We start from the raw sequence: 18,703 nt of genomic DNA, 5'->3' as shown, positions 1-18,703 counted from the left end.
ATGGTTTACAGAGGCATTTTCATTCATCCATCTTTTTTTCTTAACCATACTGTGCACTGTCATGTCTGATTTGGGTCTGCATTGAATACGGTCCGAGTATGTGCAGATATCGGCGGAGTGTATACAGCCGACTCTGGCCAACTCTTTGGGGGCCTGCCCCTAGTGGCCTGACTTATCAGTGCATGGCAAAGATTTTGGGACAGACGGACGACCAGCTGATGACAATATCCTGCGGCCAGTGTGGCTGAGGGTAAAAAACTACCGAACTAAAATAAAATTTAAATTAAATACTCATTCATGTTCTCAAAGCCACAGGGAGCCGCAGCAGAAGGATGAACGAGCCGTGGGTTGCAGACCCCTGATCTAGATAGTTGGTAATACTATAGATGAGGTGTGAGGTACCAGTGCAGCTTCGGCTCTGCGGCTGCTAACTGCTACCTCCTATGGATCAACGCTGTTGACAATTCAGCAAAATTACCTTCCCTGGCATCTTTAAATTTGTCTCTAAGGTTTTCGCTTGTTTTTCTTTTGTTTCCCCAGTTTTGCGATTTAACAACATATGACTATCCTCACCGCATCTGCGTTTACTGTTTATCTCAGCGCCGTAGACAAAAATGGCGGAGGAGGCGTATCAATCACTTGTGTTGTCTTTTAAGGCTACTTCTTTTTTATCTAATTTATTCACAGGTACTTATACTCTGCATTTATTTATTGATTGTTGATGTGGCTGTGTTTGTGGAGCGGTGACCGCATGCTGTCTTCTGAATTTCCCCTTGGGGATTAATAAAGTAAATCTATCTATCCATCCATTCCATCTAGTGCAGGGCTGTCAAACTCATTTTCGTTCAGGGGCCACATTCACCCCAATATGAACTCAAGTGGGCCGGACCAGTAAAATAACACCAGTGAAAAAAGTAAAATTACATTATAACGTTTATATCTACTTCGTTTCCTTAAAAATCTGAATAACATGAACAATTTGAAATGTCTTAAGAAAGACAAGTGCAGTTTTAACAATATTCTGCATCAGTTTTCAGTTTATCATTTACACATGTGCATTACAACTTACATTACAATTACACATAATATTGATAAAATTGCATTTACTTTTCTCAAGACATTTCACATTGTTCATATTTCTTCAGGTTATTCACATTTTTTGTAAAAGGATAGTTTGTTAATGTAAACATTTTCATGTAATTTTACTTATTTTACACTAAAACAAAGAAAATCTGCAGTTGTCATTATTTATAGGTTAATATGACAGTATTTTTCTGGTCTGACCCAACTGAGATCTAATTGGTTTATGTGTTTGTATGGAACCTGAAACAAAATGATTTTTTTCACTTGATTGTTAATAACTTGAGTGTAATTTTTGCATTTCACAAGTTCATCATACGGGCCAGATTGGACCCTTTGGTGGGCCGGATTTGGCCCCAGGGCCGCATGTTTGACACCTGTGATCTAGTGTCTGGCAAAGACCGATTGTATGCCTATTGTTCCTTCAGGTATGTTTTGCATGTTTAGACTTAGTTGAATGTTACATAATGTGACAATTTAGTCAGAAGGGTATTTCCTCTATGCAAAAACCTATCTCAAGGAGCAAAATGTGGGAAGTCTTTGCAGTTTCCATAAACTACGCATTAAATTAATTCATGAAAACACAATGTGAACAAAATAAACCCTATAGACAATTATTCATTCAATTTGTTGCCCAGTCTTAACGTTTGCCGTAATGTAACCGGTACAATAGAGACCAAATGTTGAGTTAACCACCAGCTCTGTCACCGTTACAATTAGGCAGCTGGTTGTATTGAGAAGAGTCACTTAAGAATCCCTGGAGAAGGCGTCACGGTTGGTTGAGCAGAGCCTCTGACCAGCTGACGAGGGCAGAGTGTGGAGGTCAGCGCCACGTATGATGCAAACACACTAATGCAATGGTGCATTACAAATGAAAAGTTGGCTTGAATTATTGATGTCAACATCTGATGTCTGCAGAGTTAGCGAACATTGTGGAACTTTTAATTGTGATTAGCCGCCAACTTGCTGCAGTGATAAATGACAGAGATAAATGCATTCACTTCTTTTATTCATAAGATGGGAATATTTTTTTACATCTTATGCACAGCAGATACAAAGACAAACATTTTCTAAACCACAAACTAAATTCCTCCATCGATCTAATCCTGCTTCCCATTTCAAAATGCCCCCCCACCCCCCAAAAAAACAACCCTTTACATTTGTAGTCCAGTTTCACATTCTGAAAGATCGTTTTACAGCAATCTCATTTTAGCAGAATGGCACAAGCCACGTTCTGAGTACTTCCATTTTTGACAGATCCCAACTTCCCCTTTAAACAAATTGCACTTTTCTTTTTAAAACTACTTCAACAGGATTATAGGATCAAAAATAACACCAAAACACAAGAGACGACTAAACATCCAACTTATACAGGTTCATTATTTAGTTGCACAAAAATGCATAAATATACATTACGCAAAAAGTACAAAAATATTTGTACTTTCTTTTGCTCAAATAATGACAGACATTGATATGATCATAAGGACTGGGATTGTCAGAACGTAGGGATGCATTCACAAAGTCCATGCGAGATAAGCCATTTGTACAACAGCCTAGCTTTCACAGAGGTAAGACCAAGGTTCTACAGGAAAACAAAACATTTTGCTGTCTAGGCCAAGGTAAAGAGGCAACACAAACACTAAGAAAATTAGGATACACAGAACTCTGCGTTCTAAATTCATGCCAAAAAGACTTGAACATGCAATGACTCTTAACGCTTCTAAACCTCCCAGGAGCTGCGGTAGGAAACCCATGGAGGAACTAGCTTAACAACGGTAAATTCGATGCATCAATTTCCCTCAGCAATTATGATCCATGGAGTTTGAGTTTAGGCTTGCATGAGGTTTTGGAAGTGCCAAGATGGTACCGCAATAGTTGCCAAGGATAAGCTTGAGATTGTCGACAGCAAGGTGGTTTCAACTCAGACTCCCCCCAAACGACAATCGGGGGGGGATATAAATACTGTTTATAATAATGCACATTTGTCCATTAAATAAACCTGATTAAATTAATGAAGAGCTTGGCAAACCTCACTTCATCTGGACAAAGGTGTGGTTTCCAGAGACCTGAAGAAACAAGGAACACAAGAGTTATTTGAAATAAGCAAGTCTTGATTTTCACAAAGTTGTAAATCTGTAAGAGATTTCATTCTAGGGTTTTTAACTGACAAAAGAGCAGAAGAACAATAATTTAACTCCAACCCCCAATACTTTGACTTCTCCAGCCTCTCAGATCCCAAATTCAATTATTTAATACTTTGGTAATTATTATTAGACCACTTGGTATTTTCTATAGAAACTTTACAGTAGTCCATAAAAATAACCATTTAATATTCTTTTCTTGATTCATATTGCTCCTTTGTTAATTTATTTTTTATTGTCTTTGACTTACTTAAAAAAAAGCAAAGGTTTCCTCAGTTTTGCTTGATTTGACTGTACATAGGACAGCTCTGGTGGTTTTACATTGTCAGTACTGTTCCCAGTGGTCGAATAAGCATTTCCAAAGAGTTTAATTTGCCCTTGTGTTTACCAAACAAGAGTTAACTGTGCATGTACTGGAGCTATTGTCAGCTATTAATACTCACTGAATATGGCACAAAACATGCATTGTCTGTTTTGAGTAGTTTAATACCTTAGATGAGTGGAAGTGTTTAAACCATTCAATTTTATTTGGCTTGAGATCGTAATTATTCATAATAACGACTCTAGACTTAATTTTTCAATATTCTTGAGGACAGTGACAAAAAAAAAAACTACAATCACAACATTGTCAGTAACTGGCATTAATATAATATGGTGGTTTAAAATGTCCTGTTTTTAGTCGGGCTGGGTAATCCAACAAATCTAGATTTGTTTTCAGGGTTAGGAATGGGTAAAACACAATTGTAAGTGTTGTATTTCATCGGCACACCATATTCGCAATATCAATAAGTGACGAAACAAAGCAGCTCTTGCAGGATAAGAGCGTGCATTATTTTAAATAAAGCACCACTGCCTGGACAAATACATTCACAATAGATTCATTACTATTATTACTACTACTACAAATTGATTTTTTTTTTTTTTGGCTGAATAAAGCATTAATCCTGATTTTCACAATTTTCATAAAACAACTTGTATAGTTGAGATAATCTGATATATCACCCAGCCCTGGTTTTTCCTCAAGAAAGAATCACTGAGAAGATATTGTGCATCATTACATAGGATGATTGTCATTGATATTTTAGGAGGCATTTATCCTTATCAATACAGTGTGCATTTTTTGACAAGCAGTGTTGGCATCACTATGACGTTGGGTTAGCAGTAACATGGAGGAGAGTAAAGTGGGGACAAATCTAAAAAGCACTGTTGTATCAAATGTTACTCACTAAATATCTAACAAAACTGCCGGGACTTCCATCCAGGCTGGGAAGTCTCAGAGGGAGTAGGGTACCAGCGCATCTAAAGAAACACAAACATAGTCAGTCACCAGACCACAACTAGGCTTCAGTGCTTCAAGCCTCAGTTTTGTGTGACTTATCAAGACAGTTTGGAAATGTACTACTATGGTTTAGGAGGATGGTCCCTTTAAGCCCTGGTCACTGAAGCAATGGGAATGTGGGTCACGGAGCTGTTCATAGGGGGAAATAGTGCTGGAGTAATTGAGAGGCATGGAAATGTGGAGAGGACAACCTCTCCATGTGTTAAATATTTCCACAGGGTTAAGAGCTGCACCTTTCCATACCTGTGACTAGAACCTGTGGCAGAATGAGGTCTCTCACTTTTGTAAGGGAGCTGAACACCTTCATGTCCTCAGAAGGTTATCAGCAGTTGTTTAGAGACATTTGAAGAGTCTTAATGCTGCGCTGCTGTGCCACAGTCAAACTAATGAGGCCAAGAGTCAGTGGGAAGAGAACTCAGTATTTTAGTGATCTTTCATCAGATTGTAATTAAAAGGCTTTTCCCCCCTTTGTGTGCCTACACAGTCAGCTTATGTTCCAACAGGAACATGGACAGTAAGTTGGCACCTTGAGGGAAGGCCATCAGGACCGACAATTTCTCCAAGCAAATACCTTGCATTCCTCAGCCTCTTGTGCCCGACAAAATGGCCTATGTATGAGCTGCCTGCTTGGCGATACAACACTCCCCTGAGCTCTTACATGGCAGGAGGAAGTTTGCTCCACAAATGAACTCTAAATGACCCAACGACAGAAATATTTTCCATTGCTATTGTTACCAAAAGCCCTCTGAGTAATAGCTACCTACCTACATTACAACATTAAAACACCACAATGGCTTAGAATGAATTATTCAGTCTCTTCTGCAGCCTGTTCTAGCACAAAGTAGTTGTTTAAAATGATAAGGAATTTTAACAGGCAGTGTTAAATGCTGAAGTGATCGAGCACAGATGTGCATCATGTCTACATTATATTACTCACAAGTAATTACTTTCCTTCACTGTAATTATTAGGGATCCATACAATATTTAACAATTTGACCAAAAGCTGATGCTATTTTATACTTATGTTTATATTTTTCCCCTAAAGAAATCTTTACATAATATCTTCTGTTCTGCCTTTCATTACAATAACTTTCAATTAGCAGATTCTTAGATACGTTAATATTTATAACGTTTATTTTTATCTCTGAATATATTGATATACTGCATAACAGAAGATGAAAATGATGATAATTAAAATTAGATTGTTATTACACTCAGAACATGGGTAATGGGTGATGATAAAAGCAAAAAAAAAAAAAAAAACAATAAAATGGTTAAACTATTAAAAATTGGCCAAAACAAGAATTATTTGTAAATATTTTATATAAAGGATACAATCCAGAGCTTTTTGTGCTGTTGTTCCATGTTGAAGCTACACAATGAGTAACACTAGATACACCTGGATCAATGAAAACAGATGGTACTTGCAACATAATGAAGTCATTTAAGCAGGTTTTATGGCCATCTCTATTAAGATAGTAATGTATGAAGTCAAAAGACCAATAAGCACTTTATAAATAAAATCCAGTGTTTATCATGCCTTAAAGAAAGAGGGAGGCACCCAACTTTGGAATTCAAGTCACAGTGGTGAACTGTAGTTATCGCTAGTAATAAAAACATATCTGCTACTGCCATAGGTGAAAACACATCTTAGATGCTGATACTGACCAATACCAATGTCTGGCTGGTGTGTCCCTAGTAATTATAGACACCAACAGTTCTAAATATTAGGTATTAATGTAGTACATATTTTCAATTATAGTTCATTATTAGGCAATTACTACTTATTACAGTTGAACTACAAAAAAACTACGGCTCTATCCTTATGTATTAATTTGAGTTATACGGAACATATATGGTTGAAGTTCATTTTGATAAAGTATGAGCAATTAGTCTCTCAAATTATATACCAAGAGACTGGTCTTACCACAAAAACAAACAAGACTTTTTTTTTTTTTTTTTTTACAGAAGTTACAGCTTATTTACTGAGTAAACTAAACATATGTGCATTATTTACCCAAGTATTTAAGATGTACCATGACAAGAGGGTAAAGCCAATACTGTAGAGATTGTTAAAATGTTTTATTTTATAGCACTTAAAGCCAGATGGTGAAAACATAAATATTGTACAACTATATTACAAATATTTAAATAATATGCATGTACAGAAGCAATATAAATGGCAGATTCTCTTATATTTCCTGTTTCATTCATGAATGTTTCTGCCTGTCTTTCTGCACTTTGCAGTGTTAACAGCAGCAGCAATACAGAAAACAATTTCCCCACGGTGGGATCAAGAAAATGTCACCTCAGCTCATCAAAGTGCTTTATAACATACAGCAAGATATAACTGTAACTTTATAATTAACTTCAATTGATGGTTAATAGTCAAGGTGTTTTTAAGAACTGATGAGTTGAGTTATTTCTAACCTAAACCCACCACAACTAACCAGTACTTTGTGAAGAATCATCATGAGCTGAGGATTTTAGTTGTAATGCCATCATCTACCTACTTAAATAATATCATCACATCTGGTCAATACTTATAGAAGGGGCTTTTAGGGCTTTAGTATTTAGTAGTATTTTTTGTGGCAACTTTGAAATGAAGTTTTCCTCTACATTTAACTATTACCAGCTGATTTATCACAATTTATCAAAATATTATCTTAAATAGTATATCATAGTATTTTCCTATATTTAGTTAATTATCATGTAGATGTTCATAAAAGCTCAGTAAAATCCCAGATTATATCAAAACAGAGAAAAATTAAGGAAACATGACTTTTTCACCAATATACGTCATTAATTCTACATAAAAACAAGCATCTACAACAGTGGTTCCCAGCCTTTCTTGGCTCATGATCCCATTTTAACATCACAAATTTCTGGCGACCCCAGACATTCAAAACTGAGACATTTCTTTTGCTAAAATTTGTTTTTGATCATGTAATAGTTTGCTATACTATGTTGAAAATAAACATTAATTTTAGAGGACATTTAGTCTATATAATGTTTATTATTATGGACAGAGGCAGATAATCCAGGTGTAGATTACTGCACAAAGGGAGAATTTGATTTTCCTTGGTCAGGATATGTACAGTCAGTCCAGCTGTGATTTACGAGGCTGACAATTAATACTGAACAAACTAGAACTCAAACTATGAATTATGAAAGAGCTGCAGCATCTGAAACTGACCACAATGAACATTCGACAGATGAACAGAACCACAGTGCTGCAGTTTCAGCTTCAGAGTTTGTCATGTCTTTTATGGATTGGGACTGTCTCTGTCAACTCACCATATATTTTTTCATTAGTATGTTTTTTTTTTTTTTTTTTTTATCAATTAGTAGAAATTTCAGGTGACCCCATTTGAATTCCCGGCAACTCCACTTGGGGTCCCGACCCCAAGGTTGAAAAGCACTGATCTACAACCTCTGTCACTTGTCAAAATACATGAACCAAAGTTGCAGAAGCCAATGATGTTTCCATGACTGTGGATGCATCTGAAAAACACATCTGATGCTACTGAAATGCTGACAAACTGCATTTTACATAAATTATTTCACTGTATTGATAAGATTAGTAGTTCAAAATTTCTTAAAGATTTTAGATCAGTAGATGCTTTTGGGTCTTTAAGGATTCATTTTAGTTATTTGACTAAACATTGATATTCATCAGTCAGTATCTTTCACCCCCTGCTTGGCCTCCATGTTTGAGGCTCCACAGTGAGAACGCTCCATTAAAGGAAAAAGTTAGACAACCAGATCTGAGACTCATCCACGGAGGAAGCCAAAAGCAGCTAAGTGACAATAACTCAGGGAGATTTCAGGCTAAGTGCTAGTGTAAGGTTATACTGCATCAAGGAATGTGCACGTCATCTATGCTGCTGGCAGAGGACAAGTACAGATATTTTCCATTTTAAGATGATACACTGTAATATTAACTTCCACTGTTTTTGGAGTTTCAGACTGAGTACAAGCGGTGCAGCCAATAGCAATCATTTGATATCACGGTTTACATGAGTGGAAGTGAGACCAATATACCACCTTTAATTATCAAGTTAGACTTTTTCATTTTTTTCTGAACCAACCAGGTTTCAAATTACATTATGATTTTTCTGATGAAAATTAAACAAAATAAAGACCAAAACAATCCAAATGCAAGTATGTTAAGCAATGATAGTGCATTTAATGGAGGCTACAGTATATTAAATTGTAGCAGGTGCAGATTTTTGTGCAACGTCAACGCAGACACAGAGTTATAGAAAGAAAGATAAGAGAAACACACCGGTTGGTCCCTCACCTGGGCGTGGAGGGCGGCGGCAGCGGCAGCAGCCGCGGGATAAGTGAAGGCGGCGTGGGGGAGGCCTGGGGTTAGCTCTGTGGTGTACAGGGGGTAAGGGGTCCATGCATCCGGGGATGCTGGGATCAGTGCTGCCCCTGTCAGGTCATCTGGGGAAGTACAGGTGGAGGAAAACAAAAAGCTGACTGACCCCAACAAGAATGACTCATCTCGTAAGACACTGGTACAAACATGACATAATCAGGAGGGAAGAAAATCAAAACATGCTTCAACAAAATGATTCATTACTGCTTCACTGAAATCTGGCAAAATTTAATCCACAAGATCAATCTTATTGAAGTGACTGGGGCTGGGTGTCGCCACTGGGTTCTATTATCCAGTTGTTTCAGTTCAAATTAATGTGCTTGAGGATGTTCAAATATCAGTTAATCACCAGTTATTTGAGCCAAATACTTAAAAAACTTAAAAAATACTTAAAAAATAAATCTTAAAGTGGTCCTGATTAGTCTTCATTCAACTAGATGAAGGATAACATGCTGTTTCATGTCCATTTCCACTGGTTCTCTTAACTAGGTCATCTCATTGTTTTATCTCAAGGCACTTCTTTGGTTTATTGTCAATACATTTTTTGTATATTACAGTAAGAGGCTTTATTCATTCATGGCAGATCTGCTCAGTTTTTTGTTTTTAAAGCCTAAAAAACTGTTTTTCACTCATGTTTCTGTGTTCACTGCCAATAAATTACTTATTTCATTAAATGTAGCGTACATGTATAAAACAATTGTTATTTCTCCTGGTGACATAAGACATCAAAGATCACTTTTATATTTAACATGGCCAATAAAAGTGTTTTTAAATACTTTGAAGGGAGAAAAGAAATACTGAAGAAAAAAAAAAAAATTCTATGACAATCAGAATAAGTAAAGCAACATTCTAAACCCAGTCCTTGCAGTAATCACTAATACTTTACAAACAAAAACTACTGGAACCCATTAAAAGTGCATCAACCCCCACCTGCTGTAATCGCATTAATCAAGCAGGTGTTTAGGCAAAGAAGAGACGACTGCCGACTAAACCTTGTGAGAGTGGAATTTCCTGGCTAGAAAGAAGCAAAGCAGCTGCTTAAGAGTCGAGATGACACATGCATGTGGAGGGTGAAGTTAGTCCTTCATTTGTTAGATTCCGTTTACAACCCCCTGCCCGTCTGACTTCAATACCGTAACACTCAAGATAGATCAAATAAAGGGCAAAAACTCAAGGCCAATAAGAGTACTGGCAAGGTGAGAGTGGATGAAGAGAGCCTACGAGTGGTGCAGCCGTACAACTTACATGGGTCCCGTGCAATGAAGTGTGCTCCTAGAGCGGGGTGGATATTTGTGGGGTTCGGTGTGGCCATCAGCTTACTCTTTGCCATCTTCGTGTTGGCTTTAGCAAACTCTAAGCGCAGGGTCTGGGGGCTTTCGGGGTCAAAACGGATACCCTGGGGGAAGAGACGGAGGGGAGGAGGGGGGACATAGTAATGTAAGGGAGGTGGGCTGACTTTGAGGGGCTGGTAGCTCAGTTGTCTCACATGGCCTCCTTTCCTAAAAACCCCTGTTTCAATACTTGGGATGTATCCTTCAATTCTTCCCTCCTGTTGCTATGCAGAAACACACCGTCTCCACCTGACTGCTTTCCCCACAACCAAAAGGTCAAAGCATAAAAAAAAAAAAAAAAATTACACAAAAGGCTGACTGAAGGATACTACTCTTTAGTATTTCGACATGAGCGCGTCTCTTTTTCCTCATGACAAAAATCAAGTGCTGAGGCAGGAGGAGAAGGAGACGAGGAAAGGGGCCGATGGCGAGACATTGGAGTGTCGTCTTAACCCTGCTTGTGTTCTTGTGCCCTAAGCATTGTGCCCACATGCAGGTGAGTAGTATTTGGGTGTATGTGTTGTTTGTGTGTGTGACTGCTCGTGTGTTCTAAGAGGTGATGCTGATAAGGAAGGCTATAATGCTATGAGAGAGAAGTGTTAGATACTGCCAACGTGGGCTACTGGGTGACAAAATAAGAGGTTACAACTACTGAAGATGTGGCCAAATAACACTACGAATGTGGCTAGAGAACAAGTATTACAATAAAGCAGTGATATATGCAAAACTGAGAAAAGCTACACCAGACTAAGAAGGGATGTGTATCAAGGTCAAAGTAAACTACCGTAAGGCTACAGGATTCTGGCCTCTTTCCAAAAATGGCCCTGCCATTGAATTATAAGAGACAAAATGGGTTGGCTTTGAGACAACTTTAGGGGAAAGAACTGTTGTTTGTACTCCCAGTCATTTACAGTTTAAGCAAAGGGTTAGAAGAAATACAAAGCAACATATTTTAAAAAGGGGAAATTAACGACTCCAAGGGGAAAATTGATTAGTAAAAGAAGCCAATAGATGCTTACATTTAATGCATTTTTCGCAGCTTCAGCTCCAGAACGACTGTCAAAGGTTACAAACCCGACAGGCTGCAAGACAAAAGGGAACACTGAGACGACCAATCCCACAGGAAGACCAGTTTTGCACCAACGAACCAGCACTTTTACAAGATAAAGTATACAAGAAAAGTCCCATGTTTATTATACAGCTTTGGAAATAATTAGTAGGTTATCACCACTTGATTCCCTGTGGACATGTAATAAAACAAGACATTAAAATAGCTGTTCCTTGTTCCATTTCTGAATTTTTTCCCCCAGATTTTTCCATCATCAAATGTTTAAATATATGTTACTTCATTTTAAATATCAGTTTGTCGTTACATTTGCAAAGTAAAACATCAGACTCTTTCACACAAAACTACTACTGGCTTTAAAGATCAAATTTATGACAAATGTTAACTTTTCACTACTTTTTCCACACTGGTTAAATAATTATTTCCCAAACTATATAAAAAACAGTGCTGGGGCTTCAGATAAATGTAAAGTTACAAAAAGATCCAGAGCTTTGACCATCAGTGTTGGAAAAGGTTAACAGGAAATGCATTAGGTAACATAATACTAGTTACCCTGTTAAAATCTAATACAAATATTTCCATCAGTTCAATGTGACTAATTACACTTTTTCTGAAAAGAACTGGTGAGAAATGGTTTCATTTATTCCTGTGTTTGCTGCCCAGTTTAAAACATATTAGAAATAAAATCAGATTTATTTGTCATTTCATGAAGTACTTGCAAAGATGAAAGTCAATGTCTGAAATTAGAAATGGGCTTCAAATTGCACACGTAGCATTTCCTCAATAAAATACCCCCAAAAAACTGGTCTATATTTTGATTTGAGTTGATTTTAAATGTTTTTAATGAAGTTCAAATAAAGAGAGCTGTAACTGCACTTAAATGTCATTTTGCACCATCATACCAAACATTACAGTTTATTTGCACCTTACAGTTTAATTATCCATTTTTTTTTAAAATATCCAAGTCTGTTTTTATACTTCTGATTTATTACGTATAGTGCGTTTGCTCTTGTGTTCTATTTTTTTACTGTGTCATGCTGCTGCTGCACTGTAATTTTCCAGTTTTGATTAATAAAATCTATCCGTCTATCCACTGTAATGATATGTTTTTTGGTAACATGACAATGACATCATATCCCCTCTATTTAACAGTAATGTTATTTGTGGCTTTTTACCAGATGAACCAAAGTGAATGTATATCCCTAACGTGTTGAGACTAAAACTCAACTCTTTCATTAAGTTGCTTCTTGGTGAAATGCTCTGAGTGACTAAGTTCATAATGTATAAAAAAAATTAGGGCTTTTATTGTGAAAGGTAATGAAATGTGATTAATGAAAAAAAATAAATAAATGAAAATTGCAAATGCATACTTTGCTTTTAATTCAAAGTTTGTTAAACATTGCTGAATCTCCAGCACTTAAAGACAGTGATCATTCGCCATACCATCATAACATTACTACTGTTCTTCATGAGCGTAACCACCGAAAGAAATATTTTCATTTCTATTAACTAACACTGTTATTCATTTACATATTTTTCTAATTGTGTAACTCTGGTCATAGAACAAGTCACTACCCAACACTTCTGATCCTCTGGTTTAGTATTTCAGTACAGCATTAAAAACCACTACTATGGATGGAAGCCATCTCACCTGTTTTGATGTTAACTTAATCAGTGACCCTTCATAACCCTGTGGGGAAGAAAGATAGCCAATTATCCACCATGGAGTCACATGCAAGAAGTCAGGCCTGAACGCCTCTCACCATTTGAAAAGAAAACTTGCTCATGAGCAGCTTCAGTTCGAGTTCAGCTGAAGGACATCAAGTTGCATTTACATTTGTCATAGAGGGAAAAAAAGCAGAGGCAATAGTAACTTCTTGGTTGTCTAAAGGTCAGTTCATTTTTATCTTTGAGCTAAAACTAAGAACATTGCTCAGCTTGAGAGAAAACGAGTTATCAGATTTGTTTTTGTAAAGATAGATTAAGCATGACTTCCAAATAAAGCCACTGTTACACCATGATAAACAGCACAGAGGTTGAGCAAATTCCTTAGAAATGAAGGGGAATTTGGTCTGACCAGAGTACTGATAGATGGGCTCTTTTCTGATCCTGATTTACAGCCATGGAAAACTAAATGTACATTAGCTGCGATAAATTCTCAGCAACAACCCAGACCAGATTCAGCTTCAGTAGCTCCGAGTAGATGACAAAAGGGAGACTCAAGACAAGCCCATGTAAACTTTCTGTGGGTCAGGTGTGCAAACTGCACACCGTTTACCTACCTGCCTAGTTACAGAAAAACTATACATTTCAGTGGTTTCACAATGTTCGATTGTTACGAGAGGAAATAAAATTTCCCCACAGTGGACAAGCTGGGTCATGGAGAGGGTTGGTTGGCCAATCGCGAGGGCTACTCATTTACACATTCCTCAGGGTCATCCATGTGCGAGGGATACCACTTCCAATTTGGTTAGTTAGGACACTGGTGGGAGGGGTGTTTATGGAACTGGAGTCCGGTCAAAAACAGAGCTGGGGATGAACAATGATGTGGCCTCATTTCCATATATGCAAATATCTGGACATGTATTAACTGAAGATTGTTTGATTTCAGCTAAATGTGAGAACATGGCCTGACCGCATGAATTCTAAACTTTACAGACTCATAAAATGTCTGATATTTACAGCATCATGAAAAGGGCTTAAAAAGGATTTTCTGCACACTGGTCACAACTACGTCCACAATAATTCATTTAATGAAACATTTTGACCCTAGAGGACTTCCTCCGTTTGGATAATCCTTTTTGAAACACTTGTCATGACCCTTTTTCCTGCGTTTTGCACACTACAGCTTCCTCTGTTTTACTTTTCAGAAAAATGGGAAACGTACATTGGTTTGAATTTACAGTCACTGCAACACACAGGACTTCTTTTAGTTCAGAAATGGTTTGTGTTGTAACTTACCTTAAAAGGTCTGAAAAGCAGGTACAGTTCTCGTGGTTTAATATCAACTGGTAGGCCACTGACAAACAGTGTTCGTACCTATAATTAAAAAAAAAAAAAAAAAGCACACAAATCTTAAGCCTTTGGCACATTTGTTTGATTTTGCATCTCCAGAATGAACATCACATGCAATAAAATCCCTAGGCAGTAAAGAAAATATATGTGACAGTTTTCTGTACCAACACACATATTGATCGGACTCTCTACAAACATCTAAAGGATAGAGAGCAGAATGTTGAATTCCTGGTGTACAAATGACAGGGTAAAATGAGCTTTTGAGGGAGAGTAAGATATAAACCAACATATTAAAGTTGAGTTGGATGTTCCATCTGACGTGTTTGAGTCATACATGTGTTGGCACACATCACAAACCCCCAAAGATGACCCTATTTATGAACAGTATCACATTGAAATGCCTGTTACACATGTGCAGGGTTAATGTGAATGAAACCATCTATTGCAGCTCCAACTAGAGATAAGATGGTATTTTTTTCTTCTGGGGAACCCCACATCTCTTTAAAGGACACCCCCGGAGCAGACACGGAGCCGATGCCATGTACAGCCCAATGTGAACGGGGAAATAAACAGTGCAGCGCGAGGACCATTAGTTCCCAGCCGGTGGAGAGGCCCTCAGTACAATGGGGCTGCCAGAGGGAACAGCACTGGACAACAACGCACAGCGTGACACCATTTCCTTCCTCTGACCTGCGGCCCCAACCCTGCCGGCCCTCCAGCATTTTTCAGGTGCCGCACAGCAGCAACTCTCAGGCCCTTTACAAGTCAGCACATTCAGAAATTCAAGTCTAACCCAACTGGACGCAGAACTAGATGGAGATGTTAGAATCAGTCAGTTGGCTTCTCGCTTGACACGGTGAGCCGGTCGACCTAAACCTGAGACTGACACAGTCACTAAAATCTGAAACATGTTGGTTATAGACACTTCATTTTTTGACATCAGTGGAGGACCCTGGACTCTGAAGATTCAACAGATTAGCCTTGGTTGATTAATTGCTCAATGAAAATAGAAAATTGGCATTTCCCAAAACCCACAGCACAGATACTAAGGTTCTAATCATAGAGGAGGAAAGCAAAAAGAAAATGTTCACATTCAAGAGGGTGAAATCCGAATTTTTTTTTTTTTTTTTTTACTTTTGCACCTTAAAAACATTACAAAAAATAATTAGATCAAAAATTACATTGGTTTATTTAGTAGTCAATAGTGGATTGATTAATCGTTGCAGCACTTCTGTCAAATTCTTTCAATTCTGGCCCTTTCCCTTGCTCTTTGGTCTTAATTAGAACGGCAACACAAAAAGAGCACAAGAGCAAATTAGGCTAAGAAATGCCAAGCGACCACACATGGCTTTGTTGGATGATAATGGGAACAAAAAAGGGCCAACAAAAGGCCCATCCCTCCCCTCAGTGACTCCCCATAAGGAGCTATTTATGAGGAAAATGTATAAACTGAACACACAAATGAAAGGAGCAGTTGTGAAAGTCAACATGGATCACACTTCAAGTCAGTCAAGTGAACATTATCATACGGTTTACTGCCATTCAGAATTTTATTTTATTTTTTTTAATGAAAGAAATTTTTAAAAAGGTATTCTTACTTTTATCTTATAACTGGAAATTTGAATTCAATCAAAACATTTATTTTGTTTTTTTTTCTGCCTTTTTCGAAGGTGCCAAATGCAGCTTCTGAAATGACGCATTTTATTTGGTTTGGCATGAGTCCTGAATGCAAACACACACTGACAAAAATGCAAATGGTTAAACCTGAAATTTCAATTCAGAGGATTTTCCCCTCACTTAATCCAAAAGGATGTGCTGATTATATCTTCACGTGTTCTTATCAATGTATTTTACTTCTAGATTTTACTTGACTTTCCTTAAAGGACAGTAAGACAATGACAGCCAAACAAAGTCACAGTGGTTAAACTGATATACTTACTATTCACGCCCAGTGAATATGACTTAAGTAGGTAAAATAAAGACAAGTCAAAATCAAATAAAAAAAAATGCACCATGGAATACATTTTTCCTGTGTAAATCAACCACTTCCTCCTTTCTGAGATTATCCCAGTTTCTTTGAATTTGCGCCTTCGTTGTGTCCTTTAGAACCGGATTAATTTAAAAAACACCTCAATATAACAGACTTACCACGGGGACAGGTAAAAAAGTTTGCGCTTTTTGGCCGGAAATACAAATTTGTGACTATGAAGAAGAGCCGGGTCAGAGCCAGCGGCGCACGGGAATCCAAGCCTTTGGTCAAACTCACCTCCTCTTCGATGGAGACGTTGTTATTGGGTTCTGCGTCCGGTTTGAGACTCATGTTGACGGTCGTTTCAGCCGCTGCTGCTGCACAAAGTATCAAGTTTTTCCTCTTCGACTGATATTTCCCCCAAGTGCGTCTGAAGCTGCAGTGAAAGTCCTGGTGGCGCTTGAACTTGAGGAGACAAGATGTGCCGAGGTGAGGTGGTGCAAACGCGGACGCAGAGGTATCCGAGGAGTTTTTAGCAGTAGGATTGCGCGAGAGAATCATTCATGAAAGGGGAGAAAAAGGGAGGAAAAGAAAGGCAACAAGCGCTAAACTAAAGGTGAAGAAGGTGGAATATGGTGCTCCGTGTGTGAGGGTGAAAGATGGGGGGAAAGAAGTGCGCGTTAAACAGAAAGCCTGTGCGCTCACATCAATGCCCTCAGCTGGGAGACTGGACCGAGACAGAACAAGTAAACTTTTCTCATTGGAGCGCGTCTCTCTCCTCCTGTCCGTCAGCCCCCCCTCCACCCCCCACTCCCGCTCCTCCTCCCCCCGCCTTTCAATTAGGTCATCAATTATGTTGGAGTCTGCTGTGCGCTCTAATCAAGGCGCAGATCCGCCTCAGCTGTTGCAGGAAGAGCAGCGGCCCCTGGAAGGACGAGTGGAAGGGCCCCGGAGAGCCGCGTGGGTCCGGGACCAGCCCCCCAGCCCCCCAGCCCCCCAGCCCCCCAGCCCCCCAGCCCGGTGCGGAACAACCAGAGCCTGATGGGAATCTCTTTTCTGTCTTTTCTTTTTCTGGATCGTAGCTTTTGTCTCACTGAAATATGCCTTATAATTTCAAATACCGATGTTGTGCACGGAATATACACTTGATTTACAGGAGTGTCAGACTCAGTTTAGTTCATGTTCCACATTCAGCCCAATATGATCACGAACAGTAAAATAATAAGAGAAAAAAGTAAAATTACATTATTTAAAGGTTTGCATCTAATAATAATAATAATAATAATAATAATAATAATAATAATAATAATAATGGATTAGATTTATATAGCGCCTTTCTAGACATCCAAAGCGCTTTACATCTACAAGCTATCCTTTAAAAAATAGGAACGACATAAACAACCATGAAAAAACCTGCAATTTCTTACGAAAAATAAGTGCAATTTTAACAACTTTATGCCTCAGATTATCATTTACACACATATTTTACAACTTACAGACCACAGTAGATCTACAAATTTATTTATTTATTTATTATTTATTATTAGGATCCCCAAATGCACAAAACATTTAGTAACAGGCAGAATATTGTTAAAATTTCACTTGCTTCTCTTAAAACATGTCATTTATTCAAGTCTTTCACATTTATTGTGAAAGGTTAATTTGTAAATGTAAACATTTTCATGTAATTTTACTTTTTTTTTTACACTAAAAGAGAAAAAATTGCAGTTGTCATTATTTATAGGTTATTATAGTAGTATTTACTGACACAATCCACTTAAGATCATATCCATCTGTATGTGGAACTTGAACAAATGATTTTGACATTTTGATTGTTAATATCTTCAGTGAAATTTTTGCACTTCACAAATTCATGCAAATTCATGGTTTTGCTCCACAGGCCATATGTTCGACACCCCGATCTACAATATTGTAGAGGATTAATAAACTCAGATATAAAATAGATAAATATCAATTTCTATTTATTCACACTGAGCATGAGAAACAATGTAGAAAAAATATAAGGCACACATATTTTATGCTACGTTTGTGTTTAAGTTAATTTTTCAGGATGTGAAATCTGCATTTTCTTTGATAACCAAGCAAGCAGACTCGAGTCAAATAAGCACAATGTGACTTTTTCGTCAAATAATGCAGCTCTAAATCAAAATATATAAAAATACTCAGTGAATTGGCCTAACATACACATTTATAGAGTACTGGTGAAAACACAGTAAATCATTAATTTAAAACGTCCATGAAATGTTTCTGTAAACATTGTATGATGAATCTGCACTGAAAAAAGAGAAATTAACTGTTTGACCCACTAGTCAATAGGCAGGAAGATGAAACAAATCCATTCATCAAACTTATTT

The 18,703-nt window shown here is 37.7% G+C and overlaps 1 protein-coding gene across 4 annotated transcripts; it reads right to left on the bottom strand.

Moving 5' to 3' along the window:
- Positions 1 to 2,070: 2,070 nt before the first annotated feature.
- On the bottom strand, positions 2,071 to 17,098 carry rbpms2a (RNA binding protein, mRNA processing factor 2a). 4 transcript variants are annotated; one of them, XM_030128580.1, is made up of 8 exons: positions 16,626 to 17,098; positions 14,306 to 14,383; positions 12,996 to 13,034; positions 11,298 to 11,360; positions 10,193 to 10,343; positions 8,849 to 9,012; positions 4,448 to 4,520; positions 2,071 to 3,146 (listed from the first exon to the last, which is right to left on the bottom strand). In XM_030128580.1, exons 1-7 carry the CDS (start codon positions 16,887 to 16,889, stop codon positions 4,455 to 4,457), a joined length of 825 nt encoding a protein of 274 aa, XP_029984440.1. In that variant the 5' UTR covers positions 16,890 to 17,098; the 3' UTR covers positions 2,071 to 3,146; positions 4,448 to 4,454. The 4 variants fall into 4 exon arrangements, with proteins under 4 accessions (XP_029984440.1, XP_029984448.1, XP_029984458.1 ...); XM_030128588.1 differs by having other exon boundaries at positions 8,864 to 9,012; positions 16,626 to 17,097; XM_030128598.1 differs by lacking the exon at positions 4,448 to 4,520.
- Between the last annotated feature and the right edge of the window lie 1,605 nt (positions 17,099 to 18,703).

This window comes from Sphaeramia orbicularis, chromosome 3, assembly GCF_902148855.1.
Source record: "Sphaeramia orbicularis chromosome 3, fSphaOr1.1, whole genome shotgun sequence".
In the NCBI taxonomy this organism is placed as follows: domain Eukaryota; kingdom Metazoa; phylum Chordata; class Actinopteri; order Kurtiformes; family Apogonidae; genus Sphaeramia; species Sphaeramia orbicularis.
Note: the sequence above shows the minus strand (reverse complement) of the source record. Positions and strands in the feature narration are given on the sequence as shown.